This window comes from Oxyura jamaicensis, chromosome 8, assembly GCF_011077185.1.
Source record: "Oxyura jamaicensis isolate SHBP4307 breed ruddy duck chromosome 8, BPBGC_Ojam_1.0, whole genome shotgun sequence".
NCBI classification, from domain to species: domain Eukaryota; kingdom Metazoa; phylum Chordata; class Aves; order Anseriformes; family Anatidae; genus Oxyura; species Oxyura jamaicensis.
In genome coordinates this window covers 14,745,363-14,773,046 of record NC_048900.1, presented here as the reverse complement: position 1 = coordinate 14,773,046, position 27,684 = coordinate 14,745,363, and the positions used below count along the sequence as shown (strand labels likewise).

At 39.5% G+C, this 27,684-nt stretch overlaps 2 protein-coding genes across 10 annotated transcripts in view; one reads left to right on the top strand and one right to left on the bottom strand.

The window, feature by feature from the left end:
* The first annotated feature begins 294 nt into the window (after positions 1-294).
* On the top strand, positions 295-16,408 carry PRG4 (proteoglycan 4). 6 transcript variants are annotated; one of them, XM_035333917.1, is made up of 14 exons: positions 295-393; positions 2,403-2,525; positions 4,614-4,733; positions 6,396-6,515; positions 8,505-8,797; positions 9,032-9,604; positions 9,797-9,941; positions 10,008-11,195; positions 12,237-12,326; positions 12,526-12,665; positions 13,218-13,374; positions 14,219-14,398; positions 14,613-14,738; positions 15,756-16,408. In XM_035333917.1, exons 1-14 carry the CDS (start codon positions 297-299, stop codon positions 15,857-15,859), a joined length of 3,456 nt encoding a protein of 1,151 aa, XP_035189808.1. In that variant the 5' UTR covers positions 295-296; the 3' UTR covers positions 15,860-16,408. The 6 variants fall into 6 exon arrangements, with proteins under 6 accessions (XP_035189808.1, XP_035189807.1, XP_035189805.1 ...); XM_035333916.1 differs by having other exon boundaries at positions 4,617-4,733; positions 9,797-11,195; XM_035333914.1 differs by having other exon boundaries at positions 9,797-11,195.
* TPR (translocated promoter region, nuclear basket protein) overlaps positions 14,391-27,684 on the bottom strand; it is a 43,254-nt gene continuing 29,960 nt past the window's right edge. For 2 of the 4 annotated variants that reach the window (XM_035333910.1, XM_035333911.1), the window contains exons 40-51: positions 27,210-27,410; positions 25,939-26,070; positions 25,345-25,435; positions 24,692-24,876; positions 23,771-23,839; positions 22,645-22,754; positions 21,913-22,019; positions 19,961-20,056; positions 19,184-19,340; positions 17,600-17,718; positions 16,949-17,047; positions 14,391-16,117 (exon numbers count right to left, since the gene is read on the bottom strand). In XM_035333910.1, the coding sequence (XP_035189801.1) occupies positions 16,062-16,117; positions 16,949-17,047; positions 17,600-17,718; positions 19,184-19,340; positions 19,961-20,056; positions 21,913-22,019; positions 22,645-22,754; positions 23,771-23,839; positions 24,692-24,876; positions 25,345-25,435; positions 25,939-26,070; positions 27,210-27,410 (1,422 nt within the window). In that variant the 3' untranslated portion in view covers positions 14,391-16,061. The remainder of the gene's footprint in view (positions 16,118-16,948; positions 17,048-17,599; positions 17,719-19,183; positions 19,341-19,960; positions 20,057-21,912; positions 22,020-22,644; positions 22,755-23,770; positions 23,840-24,691; positions 24,877-25,344; positions 25,436-25,938; positions 26,071-27,209; positions 27,411-27,684) is intronic. The other 2 variants (XM_035333912.1, XM_035333913.1) reach the window with 2 other exon arrangements.

The window sequence follows — 27,684 nt, the reverse complement described above, 5'->3', positions numbered from 1 at the left end:
AGTAGACTGTGACTGTAGATTTCACCTAATACAGTTCTGCAAAAAATACTTTTCTTATTTGTTAATAGTGAATTTTCCAAATCCTACTACAAAAATTAATAGCTAATCAACTAATAACCATGAGAGAATTTATGGAATAATTCTAAATTACTAACTCTCCTTGAATAATTTAAATGTGAATTTTATGTTGCTATGAAACTCATAGTATGTATAAAGATATGCATTTCAAGATTAATTGATTCATTATTTTAAAAAAATGAATTGCATGTAGTGATGTGAAATTATTCTTTTTAGGGATGATGTCGTACCTGAAAGTAATGATCATATGGAACGTACTTTGTGTATCCTTGGTGATCCTTTCCTTGTCCGTGATTCAAGAAGTGTCTTCTCAAGGTACCGTAACATACAAAGTTGAGGGGAGGGTGTCTAGGATATCTGACAAATAGTAAGAAAGCTCTAAATGTATCCTCATAAAAATACTAAATTCTAGAACTTAGTATTTATTTGCCTGTCCATTTATTTAGACAGGCATTCTGATTCAGTTTTATCATCACTGATTACTTTCATACCTAAATTTTGGTACAGCGTAGTTCTCTTATTTTATTTTATTTTGAGGAATAACATAAATATGAATATTATGCAAGATGCATATAAGCCTATTTCTTTTTCTATAGACATAGTCTACAGATCCTGATGTTCTTAGGTTGACATATTTAACCAAAGTGATTGGCAATATGCTTCAAAGAGAATCCTGAATTATAACACCCATATACTTCAGTTAGAAATGTTGAATAGAAGAATGGGCTGAGGGAAAGGAATGTGCACACCGTGCTAAGCTCTTTGCCATGAAATACACTGTTAGTATCCCTGCCAATGCTGATTTCAGCATGTAGGTGTCTAATACTACAGAATTTAATTTACTCTTAAGCTCTGTAGTTGACCTCTGATGAAAGTAGCAGTGTTATGAAGAAATGAAAGAACCTGCAGCCTGGCAAGTCATGTGCTGTCATGGTTCTAAAGTGGCTCTCATGGCATTACAGTGATAACATGGTGTGCCACTTGCTAGTAAAGTAACGTTTATTACTGCTTGAGCATAGAAGTGTAACATCTGTCCAGCTCCATCTGAGCAGCTCATCACAGTGCACAGCTGTCAGGCTTTACCTGCAGGAGAGAGCCATCTGGTGCTGTGCCTTCCACAGCCAGGGGAAACTTCCTGCTAGCTTAACAGAAACCAGACTCATGCCAACAGCATCTAGAACCACTTGGGCATTTTCCTTACAAGTACCTTCACAACTTCCAAGTCATAAATTTTAAAAAATAAATGGATGAAAAGGCAGTATTTTCTGGATTTATCTGTATTTTCTTCCCCCATGGCAAGGAAGGTGCAACTTACTGAGCACATACCCAGGAAGGAAGTCATCTAGCTTCCCTCTTCAGCTCCCCTATTACAAGCCCATTAACTTGAACCCACTGACTTCTCCATTTACTCCCCAGCTCCCCTGTGCTGATGACTTGTTATCAGGGCCCCAGCAGTCCTCTTAAGAATGGTAGCACTTATTATTTGTAAAGAAATGGTAAAAAAAAAAATGTTATACCTAACCACAGAAAAATCACAATGTAGATTCACAGGCTTAATTATTTGTTATTTTAGGGTCTTCCTTAATACACACATGCCAAATGTGTGCTGTTAGAAATTATTGTCTTTGGTGTTGTGTCGTGTTACATGTTATTCCTTGTTATTTTCTTGTTGTTCCTCAGTGTTTCAGCTAATTATCCAAAGTCTGTTTTAGCTTGCTGATTGTTCAGCTTCTTTGTTTGTATTTAGGGGCACTCTACTTATGGTCCTGCATGTTTCATTTCCAGAAGAAGCTGTTAGTGCATTATGTTAGCAGAGATTTCACATAGGAGGGGGAGTTGGCAGATATTGAAAACTGACAATAAAAATGGCTCCAGGGACCTGTATTTAGTATGACAATGCTCACCAGTTTAAAAACTAAGCTGGTTTTGATATTAATAACTTTACCAAAAGTAAAATTCTGACAGACCTAATCTGTCAGGTATGCTGGCGCAAGTGCACTTCTATCACCATGCGTAGGGTCTTAAGACAGAAGATAAATCAGCAAAACAACATAGTGTTGGCTGATATGTTGCCTAAGTTAAGCCCAAGTCTGTTCAGATGCCAGAAGTGGTGCAGCCCCTCTCTCACCCGGAGGGGCCGCCGAGCAGCCCGGGGCTGGGCCCTCTCTGCAGGCGCTGGGTGGCACTGGGCCTGCAGCTCCACGGCTCACAGAGAAGAAACAGCCTTCTTTAGGAGAGGGTGAATCTTCCCACCTTGCCATTCAGTGTTCCCTTGCGTCGCATTTTGGTTTGGCAACGTTCACACTGATGTCGTGTGATTTTAGATTTATGGAGCTGTACAGGGAGATGTGGGGAAGGGTATTCTAGAGAGCATGGCTGCCACTGTGATTATAACTGCCAATACTACATGGAATGCTGCGCTGACTTCAAGAAAGTCTGCACGGTGGGTAAGTTCCCAAACACAGCCAGCTCCTGTCAGCAAAGGCTTCTCCTCCTGCTTGCACCCGTGTCTCTCCTCCGAATGCTTAAATGTTTCTTCTGCTTCACTGCATCCTTGTTCTCCTCTCATATGTGTGGTTCCTCCCTCAAAAAGCCTCAATTATAACCTCTCATGGACCATTAAATGAAAATTCTGTATCTGCAGTTTATCACCAAGAAAATGGTTTTGCTTTTTGGAAGAGCAGAGCAAGAGGGGGATTTTCCCAACTGCTTGATTTCTCCTTCTTTGTGCATTTGTACTGTATCTATTGGTCTTTTATGCAACAAAACTGCTCAAAGCAAACTCAGGCAGGAAGGAAAGTTTCAGGGTTTTCCAGAGAGAAATTCTGGGACAATCCCATTCAAATGCAACAGATGTGGAGACTAATCCAAAGTCAGAGGGAGTCCTTCCACTGACAGAAATTAACTCTGTGTCAGAACCATGTCTGGAGTGTGACAGAAAAGATGGCTGGACAAGTATTATTAATATGTAATATAAAACTATAGTGTAAATAAGCACGGGTATTCCAAACTGTTCTACTGAAGAATTTATCAAATATATGATATTCTTATAAATTATCAATATATCAAAAATACCAGTGATTTAGATAACCGTAGTTTGTTGCACTACACTGTAGTTCTAATAAGATTGATGGTGTAAGATAAGACTTCTTAGATCTAGTAATACAGGCTGAGTATTAAAACTCAAAAGCAGCACGACCTAAAATGCTAATTCTTTAAAAAATAACAACAATTCTCACATAGGCACATGGAATGAATACACTGGCATCAACAGATCACACTGGCTCTACACTGGTCAGAAACTCTTCAAAATATGCCTACACAGTAATGCTAACTTTGATATATAATTAGTTAATTGTAAAATAGGATTTGATGCCCTGAGTGCCAGCAAGACGCTGACTTCAGAGGGACTCATGCACAGTAAAGATACAGGACAACAACAATAGATCACATGATAATTCTGGAAATACCAAGTGATAGTTAATTCTCAGCTCAATTCTATGAGATGCTAAGCATCTTAAAAAATACCAGCTTCAGGTCTAATGTACTCCAATTTAGCTATCAACTAAGTACCTATTAAAGATATTACCAAATTTCAAAAAATAGTTGGTAATGTAAACATTTAAGGACAAGCTTAATTCTTGATATATATAGCAAGTATGTTTTGCTCAAGTCTGTAATAGCTGCACACACACTTTCCAAAACCATCTGGTTATTATTTAGTACAAAACAGACATACCGTGGTCACTAAAGTTATCAGATGTTAACCACTAATGTAATATTAAAAATGTGGTTATTAGTCATCTATTAAAACATGGCAGATAATCCTGTGGTATTAATAATTTAAGAACTGTATTAGACTGGGAAAAAAAAAAAAATAGTGACTTTGTGTAACTTTGTATAGTCATTCATATAACTAAATTACAGTATTTGCCTGTGGACACCAGGTACACTTAGTCATAACTTATACAGGCCAATTCTTTTTCAGAAATACTTTGGTAGAGTGCTCTGAAGCACCAACTTTTTGAAAATGTGGCCCAGAATTACTTTCTTACCGAATTTAAGGATTATTGAGATAGCTTCTATTTGATCAGGGAAATGGCACAGACTACCCAACAGAGGCTGTGGGGGCTCCTCCTTGGGGAGCTTCCAGAGCTGCCTGTACATGGGGCTGGGCACCAGCTGGGGGGGCCCTGCTGGGGCAGGCCTGCGGCCAGGTCCCTGCTGGCCTCAGCCAGTCTGGGAACCCTTCTTTGATGGGGCCTATCTAAAGTGAACTCCGAGGCTGTTACATTCCACTATGAATTCTAAATGGTCTCACTACACCACCATGGCAAAGCGCTGCTCTGATTACATGATTTGATCCAAAACTCGTTGGACTCAACAAGTTAAACAAGTTTTGGATCAGACCAGAGTAACCACCTTGGCAGCTGTTCTTTAAATCAGCTTAAGCAAGTGACTTCACTATAGAAAGGTCCCAGTGTTAAATGTGAGCTAGACAAAAATACTAACTCCTTTGTTCTGCCTTAATGTAGCAGTCTCCTGCAAAGGACGTTGCTTTGAATCCTTTGAAAGAGGAAGAGAGTGTGACTGTGATGCAGACTGTGAAAGATATGGCAAATGCTGCCCTGACTATGCAAAACACTGTAAAGAAGGTAAGAAATTTCTGTATCGCAAAATTTTTCCTACATATATTTATACCTTACATTGCCATAAAATATAAACCACATAGACTTTGTTCTTGGTATGATCCACATTAGTTTTCAAGTGAACCTTTCCATAAAGTTCAGCCATGCTAGTACACCCACAGCATGACAGCCCAATAAACAGGAACCAGGAGGCAGAGACTACGTAAATGCTAACAATTCCGTACCACAGAGATCCTACACAACTTACTGGTCTTCTCTAAAATCACCAGCACTCAGCATCAGCTATACATAGATAGCATTAGCTATACAAAAGACAAACAAAGCAAAACAAAACAAAAATCATAAACCTAATTTCAGAAATAAATTGGCCATTTTCTGAAGTGTGAACACTGAAGCATATAGGTAGATATACTGGCATCCATCACATGATATGAATTCCAAGGGGAAAGTTTTATTTTGTCTTAGCCTCTTTGGCACTCCATACCCTAATTCACTATCAGAACCATTACTCAGAACAATACATATAAGGCCAGGTTTGACACACGTATTCCACTCATGCTACTAAAATTATGTCAATAACATAATTCTAAGACAGAGGCTGGGCAAAAATGAATGATGCTTTGCAGTAAAAAGTCTAGGTCATATATGAAGAAGTAGTAAGGTAGGTCCAATTCCCTTAAATTGTCCTGCAACCCACCCAGACGTGCGTAATAGCCAGTCCCTGCACTGGGGATAGCGCTACTTGAACCTTAAGACCATTTGCTTGTGGTTGCTGTAATCACTGGAAGCACATGGGCAGATCGCCCAGATCTTTCCCACCCTGAATCCAAAACAAGAGGAGCAGCCCAACATAGAACCCCCTCCTGGGGGGCAAGGAGGGCCTCCCTGGTGAGATGTGGTTGCATGTTCACACTGCAAGTGGGCCATTTTAAGAAAGTCCACGTTTAGCCTTCAGGCTGTGAATACAGTTCAGGGAATGCTTGTACCGCCCCACAGTCAAGTCACTTTTGTTTATCCAGCCCTTCACAGACCAGACAACCTACAAGGCAGCCAATTTTCAAAGCCTGTCCTTTAGCAGACAGGAGAAGTGTTAGGGATTATCATTTGGTTCACATTACTCATCTGAAAGCTGATTCAGCTCCCAGAGTGATTTTATTCTACAATTGCATTTTCTCTCTCATTCCTAATAAAAACTTCAGGATATACGTGCAGAGTTATCCCATGTCTGAAGAACTACATCATAACTAAATCTTCAAGGGATTATCAAAGTAATACACCATCTCTCAGATAGCCACTATAAAAAACACTCACAAGTTAGCCCCAAGCTATCTGTATTCAAAAACAAAACAAACAAACAACAAAAAAAGAGAAATTCTCTGAATATAAAACTCCACTCAGAATTCTTCTTTTTCACAGCTGAAAATTCCTGTTAGCTAGGAATGCCTCACCTCACACTTCTGGAAAAAATATTTCTCTGATCTATGACAAACACTTAGGGATCCAAAGGATATTTTTCTCTTTTTTCAGGAATAATATTTTAAAGAATATTATAGATGGGAAAAAATAAAAGATTTATGTGGAAAAGGGACACTGAAATTCTGTATCACTTTCTTCTTACACCAAACACCTATAAACACTCCTATTAACAGATTATTTAATTTCTTTCAGCACACACAGAAAAGACAACACCCAAGACTCCTCCACCAAATAAATCAACATCCAAGAGGTCATCTGCAAATGAAGAAAAGAAGCCAGAGGAAGTAACACAGCCCCATGAAATTATAGAAGGTAGGAAAGAACACAAATGAAACAGGATGGGTGTTACTTGAAGGAATATTAGAGACCATTTTCCTGCTCTGGAAATAGAAGGGCAATGTGAGACATTACCAGACAGTTACCAAGCTTGGAACCACTCAGTTTATAAACTCATTACCTCACCTAGTTCTCAAGAAAGACTGTACTGATTTTGCAGTGCTCACTTCAGACAGATGTTAGATTGTGGTGATGCCTCCCAGGTCTCTATTTGATTTCCACATATATCTTCAAAAACTATGTTACATGCCATTGTCAGTTTTGGATAAAATCCATGGCTGGAACAGGAAGGGTATTGTATTTTGGGACAGTGAAAACTGGCAGAACCAGGACAGGAAAATCTCCTAACAGGTTTCTCTAGCTTTAATCAAGCCCAGCCTCATGCAGCTTCAGAAAACATGAACAATTTATTTTTCAGAATGGAAAACATGTTGCACTCCTGTCTTCTTTGATATTCTATTCCAGCATTTTAATTGATAATCTGGGAAATCAATTTGAACTTGAAACCTGAAGTAACAGCAAGGAAACAAGGCTAGAAGTCAATACTGGCCAATACTTTAACCCTGTTAGTATTATTATTGCTATTATTACTATCAATAATAATAATAACATATAATAATAATAACAACAATTTATAATAATTTGGAATACTTACCTTTCTGCTGTGGCAGTTTCCTTTTACGAAATCAATACAGCAGATCAAATGAAACAAAATTAAGGAAATTCAAACAAGATCCCACTTGATTTACAAAATTACATACACTTCGGGAAACAGGAATACTATTCTGTAATGCTCTGCTCATTCTACACTGTTTCTACAATACATTTACACAGGAATTATTCCTCATACTGCAAGATCCTAAGTGTTTCCAGTCTGCTGAGAGAGGCATTGCATCAGTACATTCATCAGGCCATGACTGTCAGCAATTGCTCAGATCTTGAAAGACTTTTTCAGAATACTTGTTCAGAAGATGAACAACATGACCCCAAATCACATGATGCTGCACATGATTTCCTTAGGTTTTCAAGAACCAAGTGTCAACTCGGTGATAACAGTAGATAGTAAGGAATCATAGAAATAAGAAGCAAACAAACAAACAAAAAGCTTTGAAAACAGAACTAAATGGCAAAACATCACAAAGGTAACACTGAGAGATAAAAGACTAAATGCAGAAACATTTAATGTTAGTTTCTGCTGAATAGATCTGTAATTTGACTCAAGTTCATGTAACTACATATAAAAGTAGAGTCTTAAAGCTGTAAATCACAAAGAGGAAAAATACCAAGGATATAAAGTAGGAGGTGTATGCAGGTGTCTGTACTCAAGAAGTTTGTTTTCCTCGTGTTTCATTAATTCTCTCCTTCAAGCCCAGGTCACAGGTGCAGGCTTTATTATAATTACGGCCAAAGGAATCAAAAGCACAAACTGGGAAGGGAAGTGTCCTATGAGAAGAACTATATAAGGTGGTTCCCCTTCCATGAGAAAGATAGAAACACTATGTGGTCTCACATACAAACACTGAATTAAAATCAGCTGTGCTGCGTTCATAGGTGCTACAGGTTAATCAAAGGTATTAGTTAAAACTTAGGAGGCTCCTGTGAAGTCCCAGGAAGGCAAAGGAAACATACAGTCCAAGTTAGTCTGGATCTCTAATGTATATATCTTTTGGCAGTTACCTAAGTCCATAACTGGTATTTATCAAATTGAACTTGCGTTTCCATGTATTTATATAAACACACACACACACAAATAAAAAAATTGCAATTTTAGACATAAGGCTTTTTTTTAAGCAAAGACAAAAACAAGATAATAGCTATTCAAAAGTTAAGTAGCTACTTCTCATCAGCATACTAAAAAAAAAAAAACAAACAAACAAAAAAAACAAACAAAAAAAAACACAACAACAAAAAACAGGTGCATGCACTGAAATTTGAGTGTCTTAACATGTAGTTTTTTTCTCATAGATATGGGCAGTGAAGAAATGGTGACCAGTCCTCCTCCAACTACAAAACACCCAGATACAACACCACCAATCAAAGCAACCACAATTAAACCATCGACTCCAAAACCTAGTTTAACACCTACCACAAGTATTACCACAAAACCAACAACTTCCAAAGCTGAAGAGACAACCCCCGAAGATACAGAGGCTCCAACAACTGAGGCAGACCCTACCATCACACCCAAAGAGGAAGAGATAACCCCTGAAGCCACAGAGGAACCCATGACTGAGGCAGACTCTCCCGCCAGCCCCAAAGCTGAAGAGACAACTCCTGAAGCTACAGAAGCACCAATGACAACAGCAGACCCTCCACCCACACCCGAAGTTGAAGAGATGACGCCTGAATCCACCGAAGCAGCAATGACTGACACAGACTCTCCAACAACCCCTAAAGCTGAGGAGACAACCCCTGAAGCCACAGAGGCTCCAACAACTCCGAAAGCCGAGGAGACAACCCCTGAAGCCACCGAGGCTCAAACGACCCCCAAGGCCGAGGAGACAACCCCTGAAGCCACCGAGGCTCCAACAACTCCAAAAGCTGAGGAGACAACCCCTGAAGCCACCGAGGCTCCTACAACTCCGAAAGCCGAGGAAACAACCCCTGAAGCCACCGAGGCTTCAACAACTCCGAAAGCTGAGGACACAACCCCAGAAGCCACCGAGGCTCCAACAACCCCTAAAGCCGAGGAGACAACCCCTGAAGCCACTGAGGCTCCAACAACCCCTAAAGCCGAGGAGACAACCCCTGAAGCCACCGAGGCTCCAACAACCCCTAAAGCCACCGAGGCTCCAACAACCCCTAAAGCCGAGGAGACAACCCCTGAAGCCACCGAGGCTCCAACAACCCCTAAAGCCGAGGAGACAACCCCAGAAGCCACCGAGGCTCCAACAACTCCGAAAGCTGAGGAGACAACCCCTGAAGCCACCGAGGCTCCAACAACCCCTAAAGCCGAGGAGACAACCCCAGAAGCCACCGAGGCTCCAACAACCCCTAAAGCCGAGGAGACAACCCCTGAAGCCACTGAGGCTCCAACAACTCCGAAAGCTGAGGAGACAACCCCTGAAGCCACTGAGGCTCCAACAACTCCCAAAACCAAAGAGACAACCCCTGAAGCCACCAAGGCTCCAATGACCCCCATAGCTAAGGAGACAACTACAAAAGCCACCAAGGCTCCAATGACCCCTAAAGCTGAGGAGAAATCTCTAAAACCCACTGAGGCTCCAACAACCAAGGCTGATTCTCCCACAACCCCCACAGCTGAGAAGACAATCCCTGAAGCCCCTGAGGCTCCAATGACCCCCAAAGTCGAAGACACAACCCTGAAAGCCACCGAGGCTCCAACAACCCTCAAAGCTAAGGAGCCCGCCCCAAAAGTTACCAAGGCTCCAATGACCCCCAAAGCCAAGACAACCCCGAAAGCCATGGAGGCTCCAACAACCAAGGCTGACTCTTCCACCACCCCTCAAGCCACTGAGGCTCCAACAACCCCTAGAGCTGCAAAGAAAACCCCAAAAGCCACCAAGGCACCAAAAACTGAGGCTGAGTCTCCCACCACCCCTAAAGCAAAAGAGACAACTCCTCTGGCCACAGAGGCACCAACAACCAAGGCAGGCTCTCCCACCATCCCTAAAGTCGAATTCATTACCCCTGCACCCCTCAACATTAAATCAGACACAACTATTTCAGGTGAGGAGTCTGCAACTACACCTGTTAAAAATGACAAAACGACAGCTAAACCTGTAACAACTCCTGTAACCAAAGAGACAACAACTAAAAAGGAAACAACCACAGTGAACAAAGAGATAACAACACCCAAGAAAGACAAAACTACTGTGCTTAAAGACATTTTAACAGCAGGTAGGAAAGACACAACCACTGTAACCAAGAAGCCTACCATGGCTGATGACTTTCCTGAAGGTACAGACAATATTCCAAGTATAGCTCCTGCAGCCAAACAAGTTGTAACTACAGCAGCTGAATTAGAAGCAACTACTGTAGACAAAAAGACTGCAGTGGCTACAGAAAAAGAAGCAATCCCAGCTACACAAGACAAAACTCCCAAACCAAGAGAGAGTTTAGCACCAACAGCTAAGGAAGAAGAACGTCTGGTGAGTACCGTGATTGTAACAACACCAGCAGCTACAACTCCCATGCGCAAGCCCACCCTGCTGCCAACAACTGCCAAAACAGATTCAGCTCCTAAAACCAGGGAGACTGTGACAACAACTAAAAGTGATACAACTACAGAGAATAAACAGACTGTAGCAGCAGCACCTAATGAGTGTGTAATTACCACTAAAGAGACAACAACAGATAGTAAAAAAGAGATAACTACCCTCACTGATGAAACTAGCTACACAACTGAAAAAGAAATAGAAGATGCCACTGAAAAGGCCCCTAGTCTTGAAAAGAAAGAGGAAACTACAGTTATTAGAGAGAGAACTACAACAGTTAAAAAAGATACAATAGAAGAAATGTTTATTGTTTCGAGAGGGACATCCAAGCCAGATATTCATTTCCAGGAGGTTACTGACACACGTGATGAGCCTCATCCAGCCAACCCTGAAACCATGCCAGTAAAAGAAGAGCCTGAGATAAACAAGCCTTTAATACAAACTGTGGACTTGCCAGTTCTACCTGGAGAAACACAAGGTAAGTGTATTCCAGTAGGTACAAAAACTGGGAGCACAACAAAACCTCAAGTGAAGGATGTGCAAGACCTTTCTATCCAGTGTCAGAAGGAGGTGCACCTATCTCGGTGGTTAACTGTGACTGTGGTGATGCAGCATCCCGAACACTGGTACCTTAATTTTCAGTTGTGTTGTTACTGAAATTCTCCACCTCATTTGTAGCATGATGTCATTTCAGCAATTGGTCCTGCTGAAAAATGTTTGCTGTAAATACCGTGGCAGATGCAAACAAAAATAACAGAAAAATGAAAAACAAGATAAATTTCTAAGTCTCATGAAAACACCATTAGAGTATCAGGCTGAATACCCACTATTAGTTATAGTACCTAACCTGGGATATTGTAGGCTCATAAGGAAAACAAGAAAGCTTTTCCTTATATTCTTTCTCTGTGCTTTTTGCCACAGCTTTTTTCGTGTCCTCAGTATTGATTATATATTAAGATACAGCCCACAAGGTTCTTGGGCATTTTTTCATTCATGTTTTAACAGATTTACAAAAACAAAAAAGGGGTCTTCCAGATTGAAAATATTTGGATTTTTGTCAGAAACATATCCTTTCTTTACATTCAACCGAAAATAAATGTAAATCCATTAAGAATGAAGGAGGGGAAACCTGCTACAGAAGCTTGGAGGAACAAGTAAACATCCATAAGCATGAAGAAATTAAATATAAGACAGCATATGATGCATTTATAGATATTTTTATGAATTACATAAGGTAAACAATAAATGACAATAGCTGTACCTAGTTATATAAACAGCTAGTGTTATGCTCCTCAGAACAAATCATGACAGTGAAACTTTTTAACAATGTATCTTGAATGAACAATTAAACCGTTTGTATGAAAAGCCTCAGACAGACCTGAGGAGAGCCCTGAACGCCATCCTACACACAAAAATCCCATTTAAATGCGACCAGCGCTGCTTCAGGTGGGCAGGGGGGGAGGCAATGCCTTTTTTGTTTAAAAACAAACAAAAACTAACCTGAACTGCTATTTTGTAGTGGACAAGACCGATGAGAAGGACCTGTGCAGCGGGAAGCCGGCGGACAGCATGGTAGCCCTGCCCAACGGCACCCTGGCTGTCTTCCGAGGTATGTCAGTCCTGCAGCCCTCTGCCCCGACCTTCACTGGTCCTGGCCTGCCTCAGGGTGGAGGCATGAGGAGCATGGTTCTCAGGCAGGACCATGAGGAGAGGCGGTCCACAGGCATCCTGGTTTCCAACACGTGTCTGTCTGTCTGTCCACCTACATGTGTCTCACCGTACGGGCCACTGTCCCCTCCCGCCCGCAGGTCACTACTACTGGCTGCTGAATGGCAGGAGCCCACCGACCACCAACCCCCGCCGGATCAGCGAGGGCTGGGGCATCCCGTCCCCCATCGACACCGTCTTCTCCCGGTGCAACTGTGACGGGAAGACCTTCTTCATCAAGGTGGGGAAGAGCAGAGAGGCTTTGAAATGTCATCCTGTTGCATAGCAGCTCAGTGCAGCCCTGTGCTCCAAGGCCACATAGCTCATTTTATAGAATAAGCAGCATTTTCACACTTAAAATTAAATGGAACTGAAACATATCCCTTCCCTAGCCCCACCTCCACTGCCTTGGCATTGTGCTTCTCAAATAGACTTAATCCAGTGTTTTCTCCCCGTAATTGGTTACTGACAGACTAACTGATATCAGTATGAGCAATAGCTAAAAAAAAACAAAACCAAAAAACTTTAAAATCTGATTATTGCTTTGTTTAGTAACCGTTATTACAGTTCATTTCCAAGACTCTTCCCATACTCAAAGGCACTGTTAAAAGACTGCAGAAGATACTTTGCGATGTTGTAATAGCTTGTTTTTAGTGGACATAGAATAGTTCCAGCCAGTTCTACACGGTAGTTATCAAAATGCTAGCATTACAATTAATTTTAATGTCTGTATTGAAGCTCAGTTACCATGAATGAATTTCCTCTGAAGCTCATCTTTTGCTTAAACCACTAGGGTAACCTATACTGGCGTTTCACTAATGGTGTGATGGACAAAGGCTATCCCAAACCTCTTGCAAACGGATTTGCAGGGTTAAGTGGGAAAATGGTAGCAGCGCTCCCTGTGGCAAGATACAACAGCAGACCAGAGTCAGTTTATTTTATCAAAAGAGGTATGTTTTGTAATCCTAACATTCATAGATGATCAAAAGGTGCTTGAATTGCGTTGAATCTTGACTGACAGGTGTCTGTTTTGAACAAAATATGACTAAGTGATGTAAGAGTACACTAGGTAGTCAAAACATAGCCTGAGGCTTTAAAAAAATGCATTAGAATGTTTAAGTGCTTTTTAAAATAGACCAGACCATAAGGGACATAATCTTAGTAAACCACCATTAAGGTAAGTTTTAATCTGGTGGTAATTTTTTTTCAATCTCAAATTAATCTGAGATGGAAAGACTTTAAATAACCTTATTAGTTCAGAACTATGCACCGAAGTCTCCCTCTGTTTTTTCTATTGCTAACTATTTCTATTTCTCATTTCATGCTTAAAGTGAAAGTAATTTCCTTACCTAATACGAATGATGCACTGCCAACAGAGGCATTAGATTTTAGATTTTGATCTAAATGTAAAAAAAGCTGAGGTTAATGAAAGGCAAATCTTTTTCTGGACCCTAGCCTCCCCCTTGTGTACCCCAAAACTATGGTCTTAGCCTTGATAAATAGGTGTGACAGCTGTAAAAGCAGTTCCACTGGAATTGTACTTACTGCAGGAAATTTAATGAGGCTGCAGGAGTTATTGCTACATTTAGAAGCACAGATTGGATTTAGAGAGCAATGCTTGTACATCACAAAATGTAGGAATGCATAGAAAAAGCTGCAGGTTGCAACAGCATTAGACAGCTGTAGATGTATTAAAATAATGCTATTGAATTTCTGCCTGTGATATTGATGATACTGTGATCTCTGATTTAGCTTTTATTTTTTATTTTTTAATTACACTAATGTCTCTTTTAGATGGTAACATGCAACAGTATGTATACAGACAAGAGCCAGCCAAGAAGTGCCAAAGAAAAGCCCGCATTACCATAAGATACCCAGCTTTTGTCCCAAGGCTTGTAATAAGGAGACGCTTTCAACGTGCAGTAGGATTGCCAACCGTTGTTCAAACTGTCAGAATCAATCCATATCCATCCGGTATCTTATGTTTATTAAGTTTCTTTTACACAATTATTTTAATCTGAGTAGTCTCTGAATTACAACTTTGTTACATTTTTATTTCCCTAACGTAGTACTTCACTTTTTTTTCAATCTGATGATTCTTACTTGCTGTAGATTATATAAGCAGATGACAGCTTTTGTCAGTCACGCTGTGACACTTTCTAAATGTGACACTTTCTTTTGCTTGCAGGAGTTCTGCGCAAGGAAGTCAAAATGACCACCTACTGGAGAGGGCTCCCCAAAGTAATTCATTCAACTATATCAGTACCCAACTACAATAAGCCAGATGGCTATGACTATTACGCCTTCTCTTACAGTAAGTTAGAGCTAATGCAAGTTACTCTGTATTCCAAAAGACTCAGTGACAGGAAAGAAAGAAGCCGGTGTAGCTATAAGCGTTCTGCAGCACAAAGTTACCACTTGTGAGTCAGCAAGGCTAATTTTAAGGAAGCACTATTAAGCAGTTCTGAGAAACAAACTGTTGCCTGTAATGGAGATGTTTCTGTTCAAAACTGAGTTACAGGACAGCTAGTAGGAGAGAGGTACAATCATTCAGACTAGCCCTTTGTGGAATGCATTGCCATAAGAGTACAGGTTTATAAAATGACAAAAAAAAGCTGACAACTAAATACACAATCATATTAATGATAGAATGAGATCCTTGGACCATAATACATCAAAAGGTTTTTCACTGGCTTCCATCGAACTACGTTTCTGACAAAACAACAACAAAAATATAGGGAGCAACACAAACCATTTAATTTCTCAGGAAATAACTATTTCTAATTCCACATTAGGTATATCCTTTCCCTCTAGCCAGGCTCATCTAAAAGCATTTGTCAGAATTTTCTTGATTATTCAGGGAAAAAAAAAAGTTCAAATACTAGACTATCCAAATACAGGATACTAAAGTAAGTCTCTGCCAGTATAATAATTGTATAACCTTAACATAGGCTATTTCACACTCATGGACCATGGAGTTCTCATGTTTACAGTAGTGCAGGATTGGTTTTAGTTTGTTTGATTTCTAAATTCTTAAAACTGTTTCTGTGTTGTAGCAGTACAAGCGTAATCTTCTCTACTCCCTGTTCTTGCAGCAGATTTATTTATTAGCAGTACTGTAAAGCTAAGCTGAACACAAAGAAGAACAGATCAAACAGTTGAGGCTAAAAATTGATTTTTATAGCCTCTCAATTCCATATATATACACATGAGGAATGAAAATCTGCTATTAATCCCTAAATGAAATTAAAAGGCAGGCTTTAATTTCAAGATTCTTTCTGTATGCTAAATATCGCTTCTGGAATTTAATTTTGACATATCTTCATTTCAGATCGGTACTACAGTTTGGACGTGGGCAAAAGAATAGCAAGACCTGTTACCGCTCTCACAGGAAAGACTGTATCCAAAGACTGGTATAACTGTCCTGAAAAGTGATGCAGAGCAGAGGATTTTTTTTAAAAAAAAGATGCCATTTGAATTTTGACAGTTTGTCTGATTTTATTAATAAAGACATTGAAGTGTGTGCACACAAATCTAAGTATAAAATGCTGCTTTAAGCTCTGGCTTCATTACACTAAAGCAACCACGGGCAAACTGGCACATTTGTATACACAGCTGTAGTTACTTTACAGATCATTTAACTAATATTGCCTCTGTTCAGGCCTCCTCTGCCTCCCATTGCATGAGTTACACCTGTGTTGGGAAAGAAAACAAATGCATTACAAGAAATCCTTTTCACCCTTTTAATCAAACATTAGTACACGTGATATTCATCTTTCTCTAAAGAATTTCTACTGCATTGGAACTCTTCCTTTCTGGTAAAATTCCATCTCCTTCTTCCTCCTCTAGACCCTCGTGATACAGATACCTTATGCTTCTGTCATTTAAGAGAATGTTGTTGACTTGTGATACTGTCTCAGGCTCTGTGCCAACAGAACAAGTACAAGGCTCATGCCATATTTGAAATCAGTTAGCCCCCTCCTTGTACTTAATAAAGAAATGGTGATAGAGCATAGTGGAAATTTATCCTAGCTCATCCTCCTCACTATTTTTTCTTTCACTTTTTAGTGAAAAAATAATTTAAAAAATAATTAAAAAAATACAATCAGCATAAGATAGGTGAGATAACTGGAACTCCTTGTGTGCCAAACAGGAAACTGACACTTAAAGATTTCTAATCTTATATCCTAGTATTAATTTTTAAAGTTTCTTTCAAAATTTTGGTAAGGTCTAGTAACTTAAATTTATAAGATCTATAGTGCCATTCACTTTCTCTCCGCTGATAAAGCAAGTGCCACAGGAAAAGTTTGCCTATTACAAAAATGCTCAGACTAATATACTAAAAAAACCTACAGAGCTTTTAGGGCAACATACTGAAAGCTAGGGCAGGGATGCTGTATTATTCAGTGTCTTACAAGCAAACACAAGCATATAAAGTACTGCATATATGGTCAGCAAAGAAGAAAGCAATAAAAATTGGTTTGAAATAAAAAAAGGAGCCTGAATTTGAGCAACCACACTTACCCCTCTGTCTGTTGAACTGACGGCCACGAACTCCGGTTCTTAATGTTGGTGGCTGAAGTCTAACACGTCGAAATGGCTTAGGCTGGTTACTACTTGTGTCTGTGAAGAGGTGGAAATACAGAAAAGAACGTCTTTTTCTGGCGTGGTTTTGCACTGTTAATGTTTACATGACTTGATACATATTACGGTCTTGAATCTACCTTAAAATTATGAAGGTGACGCTATTTCATTGACACTTCTGATATAAATAAAAGCCTCAGAACAAATAAGTATGGCATTTCATTCATTATCTGTGCTAGCTGGTAAATCGGTAACTGAACAGTCATTTACTTATATTCTGACAATTTAATTGAAAACTAGTTTAAATCTGACATCAAATGTAACAGTTGATAGATTGATGAGACTCATGCATCACTGATGTATCAGCAGTAACTCTTGCTCCTTGAAGCTTTATTCTTACTATGGATTACTGTAGTTACTGTGGTTCAAGTAAAAATGATTTGCCGTCAAGACTAAAGGCATCTAAACATGTTTTTATTCTAAGTAAGAGTTGATAGCTTGTGTTTTATATGTGCAGCAGCAGCGCACAATGCTAGTCCAAAGAGGTTCCTACACTTAAAGAAATAGTTGTTTACATCAATTAACCAGTACCTGCAGATGAACTAGAGGGAGGATCTTGACTAGTAGAAGGAAGATCTGACTCATCAGATGCCTGAACAGATTCTTCTTCTTGCTGGCTATCAATTTCTAGTCCAGCTTCTGAAGTAATTCTAGAAGGGGGCAGGGGGTTAGGATGGGGAGAAGAGAGATAATTGTATTCATACTGACAAAAAAACTCAGGGAAAGAAAGCTTTATTTTAGAGCAGAAGTATTCCTTTCCAAACATCCTTCCCCAGAAATTTTCATGTTTTCTTCAGCTTTCCCTGCTCCACTTCATTATAACAGGTTAATCTGGCTTTTAGAAAGATAGTGATATAATTTCCTTATTATGTAGCTCAACTCCACATGCACATCTAACATATTAATCATCTCTCAGAGAAAGTTATAGAAGCTATTTAATAACAATGACTAAAACCAGAACATGATAGTTGTATGCACATTTAGACAGGGGAAGGATAAAGCTGAGGGACATCCACTCGGTGCAATATTTAGTTTTTTGGACTCTGTCTTCAAAAGACAAAAAAAAAAAAGCAATACGAGGATGGAAGAGAAAAGGATAATTAAACATTCCATTTAGCTTAAATACAGCTTGCTTTTTGGTATACATTTAATTTAATAATCAACTTAAATGTAAACATATATAAATAAAATGTTAGAAGACAACTGAAACTCCTAAGATGCGGGAAATGCCTTTTCTGAACTACAAGCACTATTCTGTGAACCATTTAATTCCTACATGGATTTATGTCTAACATGTCTATGTTTTGTAGGAAACAATGTGATCTTAACATCAGAAAATCCATTCTCAGCCCTTGCTACTCAAACACGCAGACAGACTATGGTGATGCAGGTTGGTGCTACATCAAGAAAACTGCATGGCATATTCAACCTGCAGCAGTAACATTTCATTTACTTATGACCAAATCTCCTATAATCAGTACATTCAAATTTGGGTAAATTGTGAAGCACGCATCTTTTATAATTCTGTAACCAATAAAAAGTAAAATATATAATAACATATAGCCTTTGCCCTTTTAGATTTATAATATATTTGATTATAACACATAATACAGTAATTATTATAAATATAAACAAATGCAATGGCAAGGTAGGAGACAAAGACATTTGTCTATCCCATTTTTAAAAATCACTAATTCCTCTCCCTTGTGTGCTGGCTTTAATACTTGCACTGGCTTAACTGAACTTCTGAACTCTTTGTTAGGAGTGATTTTATCTACTGACAACCAGCAATGCTTTAGCCTTTATTCATTCAAACTGGGGCCTTTACCATCTGTATTTGACTACAATGGAGCCCTCTGCATTCTGAACAAATGGGGAAAATACCTTTAAAGTGACAAGTATAAACTATGTTAAATTAGTAAAAGAAAAGCTTTGTTTTCACATGAAAAGGTCACAGTACTTTACTTAGCAAAATTACTAAAGCCTGGTGGACTGACCTTTATACCAGAACAGGTTAAATGGAGACTTAATGGATCATAGGCATAGTTAAAATTAAATGATCGTTAAAATTAAAGCTAATATGAATTCAAGTCAAACAATGAAGGTACAGCTTACCCTTCAGATTCTGCCTCTGCAAAAACTTCATCCCCATCATCACCAGCTCCAGCCTCTGTAGTGGTGGACAGATTGCCAGTAGATGTTGTAACCATTGGAACAGACTGAGAAGCATGCTCTGAAGCATCAGCTGAGGTACTTTCAGTAAAAACTGTAACTGGACAGGAAAGGTAGTTCAATAAGCATAGAGTTAGCTTGGACTTCCTAAAGAAAATCTATGGAAATCTTAGGCCCATAAAGAAAAGAGCTACTGGAATGTTCCTGACAGTATATAATTGCCATGAAAATGATCAGAGGCTGGAGCACCTCTCCTAGCAAGAAAAGCTGAGAGAACTGGGGCTTTTCGGCCTGGAAAAGAGAAAGCTCCAGGTGACCTTACTACAGCTTTTCAATACTTAAATGGGGCTTACAGGAAAGTTGGAGAGCAACTTTTTGCTTACTCAGATGATAGGAAGTAGGAATGGTTTTAAACTAAAAGGGTAGATTTAGATGAAGTGTTAGGAGGAAATTTTTCACTCAGAGGGTGCTGAGGCACTAGAACAGGTGGCCCAGAGAGGTTGTGGATGCCCCATTCCTGGAGGTGTTCAAGGCCAGGCTGGATGAGGCCCTGGGCAGCCTGATTTAGTGGTGGCATCCCTGCCTGTGGCAGGGAGTTGGAACAAAATGATCTTTAGGGTCCCTTCCAAGCCAAGCCGTTCTATGATTCTATAATAATTCCTTTCTGTAAAACTGAAATTTCTAACCTTTACTTCAGCTTGCCAATTTCCTGCCACTTACCTGGTGCTGCTACTTGTAAAGGTGTTGTTGGAACGCTACGACCACCTGATTCTTCCTCATGAGCAAGGAAGAGTGGGGTTTCATACATTCCTAAACCTGCAACACACAAAGTTGTAGTGACAACTTATATAACCAGATAAAGTACAGATTAACTGCTTTCTTTTCTCTGTACACCTGACAGAATCCAGTGATAGGTTCTTAAGAACGGAGATTTTTGTTATTACAAATGGTTTTGACTTACTGTCATAGCTAATCACAACTTCTTGAAAGGTATAAGCTTGATGAAAATACTACTACTAATTTTGATTTAGTCTTTTTCCTTACATCACTGTTTTGCTGTCAGCTTTCTTTGAAGAACAGCATACTGTTCCATGCTGACAGGGATGCAGGGGAAAGAAATTGAGTCAGGACAATAGTAATACAGACAATACAGATTGCCTGGCCATCTCTTAACCAGTAAGAATATATCTCAAAGATTTCTTTGCATTTGCTGATTTCCCCTATTATTTATATTCTTCTGGACAAAGTATCCAGCAAACAGCTAGACAAATACATAATCTGATGGGCAAACAATTGGCTGACAAGTCACGCTCAAAGAGTTATAGTAAGTGGAGTTGCATCAGGCTGGCAGACAGTCACTAGTGGGGTTCTGCAGGGCTCCATTTTAGTGCCAGTTCTCTAATGGTTTTAAAAAAACGGTCAGTGTGTATTCAAGTCCTGCATCCAAATTAAGTTGACAGATGATACTAGGAGGAGGTGCTGAGGGTGGAGAGATCTTGCAAAAAGATCTTGACAAATTAGAAGACTGGGCAATAACCAACCATATGACATTTAACAAGAATGAGTGCTGGCTTCCGCACTGGGGCTGAGGCAACCCTGGGTAGGTACAGACTGTGGGATAAGAAGCTGGAGAGCAGCCCTGCAGAAAGGGAACAGGGGGTTCTGGTTGACAGCAAGTTGAATACATGTCAAGTGTGCCCTGGCAGTCAAAAGGTCCAGTTGCATGCTGGGGTGCCTCAGGCATGGCACTGCCAGCTGGTCAAGGGAAGGAATCAACCCCTCTGCCCTGCACTCGTACAGCCTCACTTTGAGCACTGGGTGCAGCTTCGGGCATCACCACATCAGAATGACATAAAACCATTAGACAGTATCCAAAGGAGGGCTGCAAAGATGGTGAAGGGTCTAGAGGGCAAGACGTCTGAGGAGCAGTGAGGTCATTTATTTTTTACAGCCCAGAGCAGAGCAGGCTGAGGGGAGGCCTCATGGCGGCCTGCAGCTCCCTCACTAGGGGAGCAGAGGGGCAGGCTCTGAGCTCTGCTCTCTGGGGACAGTGACAAGACCCGAGGGAACGGCATGGAGCTGGGACAGGGGAGGATCAGGCTGGGTGTTAGGGAAAGGTTCTGCACCCAGAGGTGGTCAGGCACTGAGTTGCTGGAGTTCAAGAAGCATTTGGACAATGCTCTCAGACACAAGGCCTGTTTTTTTGGATGGTCCTGTGTGGAGCCAGGAGTTAGACTCAATTACCCTTATAGGTCCCCTCCAACTCAGGATATTCTGATTATGTGAATTCACTGAAAAAAAAGCTTATATTAACAAGAAAGCTACAGTAAAAAGCCAGTCCTGCAATATTCAGTTCTCCTTAAAATAAGTGTCTGGTGCCCAGGAGACAATTTGTCCTGCATGAAACTGCAGCTATGTTTCTTCAGTTCACAAACCTGTCTTTTTCCCACAGAAGTATTCTGGTATTAAACCATAATAAAAATAGAAGTCTAGCATCTTGAAGGAAACACCTTTTCATTTTACCATTAATCTTTCTGCTGACAATTATTTAGAAGTCAGAGGTTCCCATGTTCCACATGTACCCAAAGGAGAATTGCATTTTAATGGCAGATTTTTTTTTTTTTTTTTTTTTTTCGAACAATCATGGAGGAAGAAGTATAGAAATGATTTACCTCCTTGGGATGCAAGCTGACCAAGGTCAGAGTGACTTGAACTAGTTTGTGGCATATCTTCAGGGGGTCCAAATCTGAATCGAGGAACTCCAGCTACCTGAGGGGAACTATGAAAATAAATATTTTAATTTAAAAGAATTCTGCAATTTCCAAAGATCAGGAAAAAAATAATTTTCTAACCAAAACAAGAGAAAAACTTATGTGTGAGACAAAATGAATTAATAGCAATCATCAAAAGAAAGCTAAACTACTACTAATTCAATAGTGATAAGTTTCTCAAACTTACTTGGATTGCATCCAAAAGCAGTAAAAAGCAGTAAAAGAGTGCTGAACAGAATATTATTTCCTTATTCACGTGATGAGTCCTCACAATTTTAAGTGGATTAGTAGACATGGCAGAACCATCCCGAATCCAAAAATGAAGGTGAACTTGTGCTACTTTTACTGGTCAGTAGCACACATAACACAAAACTGTCCATTTTTTACTAATTGTTAGAATATTAGCATAGGGGCTGAGGGAAACAAATATTGGAGGTGACCTGCCTCCTTCTAATTTGCTGTTAAGTTTCATAATGCATACTTCAATGTTTATTTAATTGAGATTAGTCCTCTTGTATACATCATAACATGTTACTCCCATTAGAAATTTATTTTGCTTGAATTTATTTTCATTCCTATGACAAGAGGAAAAAAAAAATGTCATAATTCTACTTATTTTTTACATCTACTTACTGAATTGCTTCAGCAAACCCATCTGTACGATGTGGAACTACTAGAGTTGGTGTACTTGGAACTGTTCTGTCCTCATCATCAAAGAAATGCTGCTGCTGGAAGAAAAGAGACTGATATGAGAGCCTACAGTGTATTTCCAGTTCCTACCAAGCCAAGTTAAGGGTTTGTTTGCTTCTTCCACATTGTTGAGCAAAACAAAGACAGATTTAACTGTTACACAAATTATGTCACTTTATACATCTAAGTCCAGGCTGTTATATAGGTTGCAACATTTAAAGGACTTGTAGACATCTGCTTCAAGAGAAGACCCTGCCAAAGCGTCAACTACAAAGGAATTCTGAGGTGAGTCATTCATAAATACATAGGAATTATCTGTCTTAGTTAATATACCGGGATTATGTTTTTTTTCCACAATGTGAATCAATTTGTATCTTTTGTTCCTACACTACCTACAAAGCCAGAAACCTCCGCTCCCTCTTCCCTCATATGTTCCCAATCCATGAAGCATTCTCTTCTCCTCCTTGTCCATATCTTTCAAACCTTTCCAAAATACCCAAGCTCCCTCCCATATGCTCAATTATTGTCTAGGCAAAAAAAACGGGTGGTTAGGCCAGTTCCAAGCAGAAATTGAATGCCAGGTACATGCAATGCAAGCAGAATAAAAACATACTGAGCTGATGCCTTTCGTCACAGAAAGCATACTTTTTCATCACAGTCACTCTCTCCCCACCCTCAAAGAACTTGTATTTGTTCTGTCAAACATGGTTGAAATTACATAAAGGGGTCAAGATTAGTTGAAAGAGGCAGAAATCATACATGAATTAGCATTGCTCCTTTAGTATGAGGCTGAAAACAGTTTTCAAATAATACATCCACTTAAGACGAATTCTAAAAACATATTATTAAATCTGACTTGGACAAAATCAGTTCAACATCTTTTTTCTCAACCATACTTTTCTAGTATTTGCATTTCATAATTAATATATAAATTAACAGCACTGATATTACTTGCAAGAATCCATCTCACTCCTGACCCCAGTAGCTTTTTTTTTTTTTTGCTGAAGATGTTTAAGAGTTATGAATTCCCTCAAGAAAGGTTAGTAGTAGCAGACTTTCATACACTTACCATCCCGCCTATACCAGGAGTTAGCTGAAGTCCACGTCCCACTGACTGTCTTCGAGTCATCTGGATTCTCTTTATAGTAAAGAGAAAGAATAATACGTATTGTGAATGCTTCCCTGGAATTCTAATAGCACAGACCTGTTCAATCAGAGCCAAGTACACTGGCTACATGAGTAAGAGCATAATAATTGTATTTCAGTATAGAACACTGCTCAGTACACCATCATACCTTTTTAAAGAACAGATCGTGGCAGCAGATACCCAACAGCTCACATCTGCTGCCTGGCCTAACCATGAAAGAGAACCACGTAGGTTTAAATCCTGGGTAAACAATTTTATTTTCTACTAAAGTATTTTATTTTACTTTCTACTGAGGATATAAAATTTCAGCACAGAAATTTCATGGCCCTGAGCCACAGAACAAGTTAATGGTAAAGTACAGTTCCATAGTTAGATTATTTTTATTGTATTTTTGCAAAATTCAGGTTGTGACATTTTAATTTACAAAATCTATAGGTCTATGTCAAAGCATTATCATCAGTCAGACACTCTTATTGAAAGGTTTAGCTTAGAAAACGAATAGCAACTTTCCTTTGTCCAGTCTGCATTGGGGCAGAGACTAATAAAAATCTCTACTAGCCTGAGTTACAATGTATTTAAGAACATTTTTTTAAAATAGTGGAAATATCAGCCCACACTAATAAATAACATTGGTATAATCATTTCAAGATACAAGTGCTTTACCGCTATCAATGTTCCCTCTCCAGCAATAATCTGTAGAATGAGACATGTTAAGTCATTTTTATTAGCTTCCATTTTCAGGATGCTAAATAGATGTGAACTATTTTTACAATATGAAGAGTATTTAGACTTCATTTAGAACAAATCATACAATTCTTCTGAACTGCTAGGACTATTTTATACCTGTACTGGGGGACCCAGTTCTTGAGGAGGAGCATGAATAGTTAATCGTGGAGGCAATGGATGTGGTGGTCTGCGTGGCGACTGTGGGGGTCGAGGGGCCTGTCTCTCTGAGGCAGATGATGGTTGCTGTTCTCTTGAACTTTCATGAGGAAAAGTAGACTCAGCAGCACTTGTACTCCCCTCACCTAAAACGTATGGAAATATGGAGCAGTGAATTTATGCCTTCCAAATATTTTCAATTCAGAAAAAAAATAAGGTAGATCATCAAATTGTGTTACCACATTAAAATGGACATTTTTACTCTTGCAGAAGTGGGGACAACACAATGCTGTTACTTCAAATCCTTTGAAAGGGGATTTGTGACAGCTAAGCCAACACTAGCACCAAAACAAGCTATTGATTATTCAAACACTGATTCATATTGAGGGGATTAATCTCCTGAACCATCCACTGCAGTTTCCACAGCAACCAGAGGCTGCAGGGTTATCAAAGGAACGTAGAATGTATCTAGAACAGAACATTTCAATGGAATCTATGCTTCTGGTTAAAACAGTCATTAGCACTTTGCCATAAATCCTTAAGAGCAATTTTTAACACATGCAAAATGACTTCTACATTTTCCCCTTTACAGACAGACTTTGAATCAACCATACCACTATTTTGAGAATCTGCTGCCCTCTGGTTGCTTTCACCTCCTCCCAGGCTCTCCTCAGTTTCTGTTCCAGGATCTGTACCATCAGCACCCTAAAACCAACAAACATAATGTGATTTAGCACCAAACACCCTCTGGCTGTAAAAAGAATATATAAGCATTCAGAAAGTAAAAAAAGTCATATATATGAAATCTTAAAATATTCCTGTAAATACCTATGAAGTTACATACGTGTATGCAGCTGTATGAAATTTAAAATTTTTTGAATATCTGTGCACAGACAAACGCGAACAACATGGTCATCATCATTTAATAACAGACAATGAAATGTCCAGCTTTTGAAGAAACTGCCTCACTAACTTGGCATCCACATTTTTTGACACTGGCTCTTACACTTGGCATTTTCATTCAGTCTTACACATTCAAAGTTGATTTTTCTTGTGAAAAGATCAGTTATAACAGAAATTATTACACCTTCTAGCAACCACAATTTTCTGGGATAAATGACTTTCAAGTATTCAAATCTTTCCAAATGCATTACACCACCAATTTCTTTCAAGTAATTTAGCAGACTATAAAAAGGCACAAATCTCACCTCAGCATCATCTGCTTCGTACCCATCATTCCCATCAGCACTACCAGTTCCTTCATTACTATCATCACCTTCATCCCCCATCCCTGTGTCTTCATCATCATCCTCATCCTCCTCTTCCTCATCTTCATAATCCTGCAACAGTACCATAAAAATACCTTAGGGAAATGCTGAAAGAGCAGCAGGAACACTTCACATAGTCAAGTGATAAGCTTCATTTAATGGTACAGAGACCCCCTTTGTGGAACTCTTATCTGAAGATATTCAGTGTTTACTGTTCATAGAGTGGATGTATGTATTTTTCATTTGCTGTTGTAGGCTGACCTCAGCTGGCTGCCATATACCCGCCCAACTGCTCTCTCACTCCCTCTCTTCAACAGGAGAGAGGCCCAAAATAGACAGAAAAGCTCAAGGAGCAAGAGAAAGACAGGAAGTTCACTTACTGATTACAGTCACAAGCAAAACAGACTGAAGTTGGAGGGGAAAAAAGACTTGGTGGGAAAGTCCTGTGGCTGGTATACTGTGATGGACAGTTACAGACACTTCAGAAGAGAGAGACAGGGCAGGTGAGGTGGAAAAATCTTTAAATCAGTTGCCCTTGTCCTTACAAGTTATTTCAACTTCCCAGATATTAACTGGGATTATCATAGAGCAGACATCAACAGGGCCAGGAAATTCCTAAAGCACACTGAAGATAAATTTGACAGAGGGACTAAAGGAGCCAACTATGAAAGCTGCCTACCTCAATCTGTGGTTTGTGAATAGAGATGATCTTGTGGGTGAAGTGATGACTGATGGCTGCCTTAGCCACAGCAATCATGAAATGGTTGATTTTAAAATACTTTGGTGAAAGAAAAGCTATCAGAAAAGCTACTACCCTGGATTTGGGGAGAGCAGACTGTAGATTGCTCAAGGAACTAGTTAGTGAAATCCGCTGAGGTCCATAAATGCTAGCCACCTGTAAAGAATGCAGGAGCGGGCAATTCCCATGTGTGTGAAGTGAAGCAAAGAGGGCATGAGGCTGGCTTGGTTAAGGCGGGGGGGGATCTCCTTTTGGAACTCAGTGGCATTGTGGAATTTTACAACTTCAAAAAATCAAGTGGGATTAGCAAGTGTCTTTAAGACACTAAGTCCAGGCTACAGAAGTCCATACAATACTTATACAGCCAAAAGGATGTTCTTAATTATACTGATAGTGCAAGATGAGCTTTACAATTTTATCTTTCATCAAAGTACAGTAACTGTTAAATAAAGTAATTCTATGGTATGCATACTTCCTGCTCGCCTTCATTTTCTTCATCATCATCATCTTCATCGTCACTATCAATCACAATGACATCATCTCTCTTGGACTGACCATCCTGAGATGAAGAAGTATTTTGTTGATCTGACTGAAGAGGTCCAAGATCTATTGGGATAGACTGAGAAGTTTCTTCACTATCCTCCATGGGAGTGTACTCTCCCTGTGTAACACCCTGTAAAAGGTAGAAGCAAATAATAAAAGGAAAACAAAATGTAGCATATGGCAATCAAATACAGACAACTAAAAGTCTCCCCAGCATCAAGGAATAACCATTTCTCTTCTGAGCATCAACTCTGAGCTGCTGTTTTAGAGTTTTTAGAGTTCTTTCAGTCTGGAGGAACAGTAAAGCTATTTGCATGTTAGCCAGAGTTTTAAAATTTTCTCTTTTCATTCAGCACAAGTGTATGTTCAAAACAGTTGAACTGAATCTGAAAAATATGACCAGA

Coding starts and splice junctions, on each gene's coding strand:
- PRG4 (XM_035333914.1), top strand. CDS start 297: ATGATGTCGTACCTGAAAGTAATGATCATATGGAACGTACTTTGTGTA. Junction 12,327..12,525: donor CACCCTGGCTGTCTTCCGAG/GTATGTCAGTCC, acceptor TCCCGCCCGCAG/GTCACTACTACTGGCTGCTG. Junction 12,666..13,217: donor GGAAGACCTTCTTCATCAAG/GTGGGGAAGAGC, acceptor TTAAACCACTAG/GGTAACCTATACTGGCGTTT.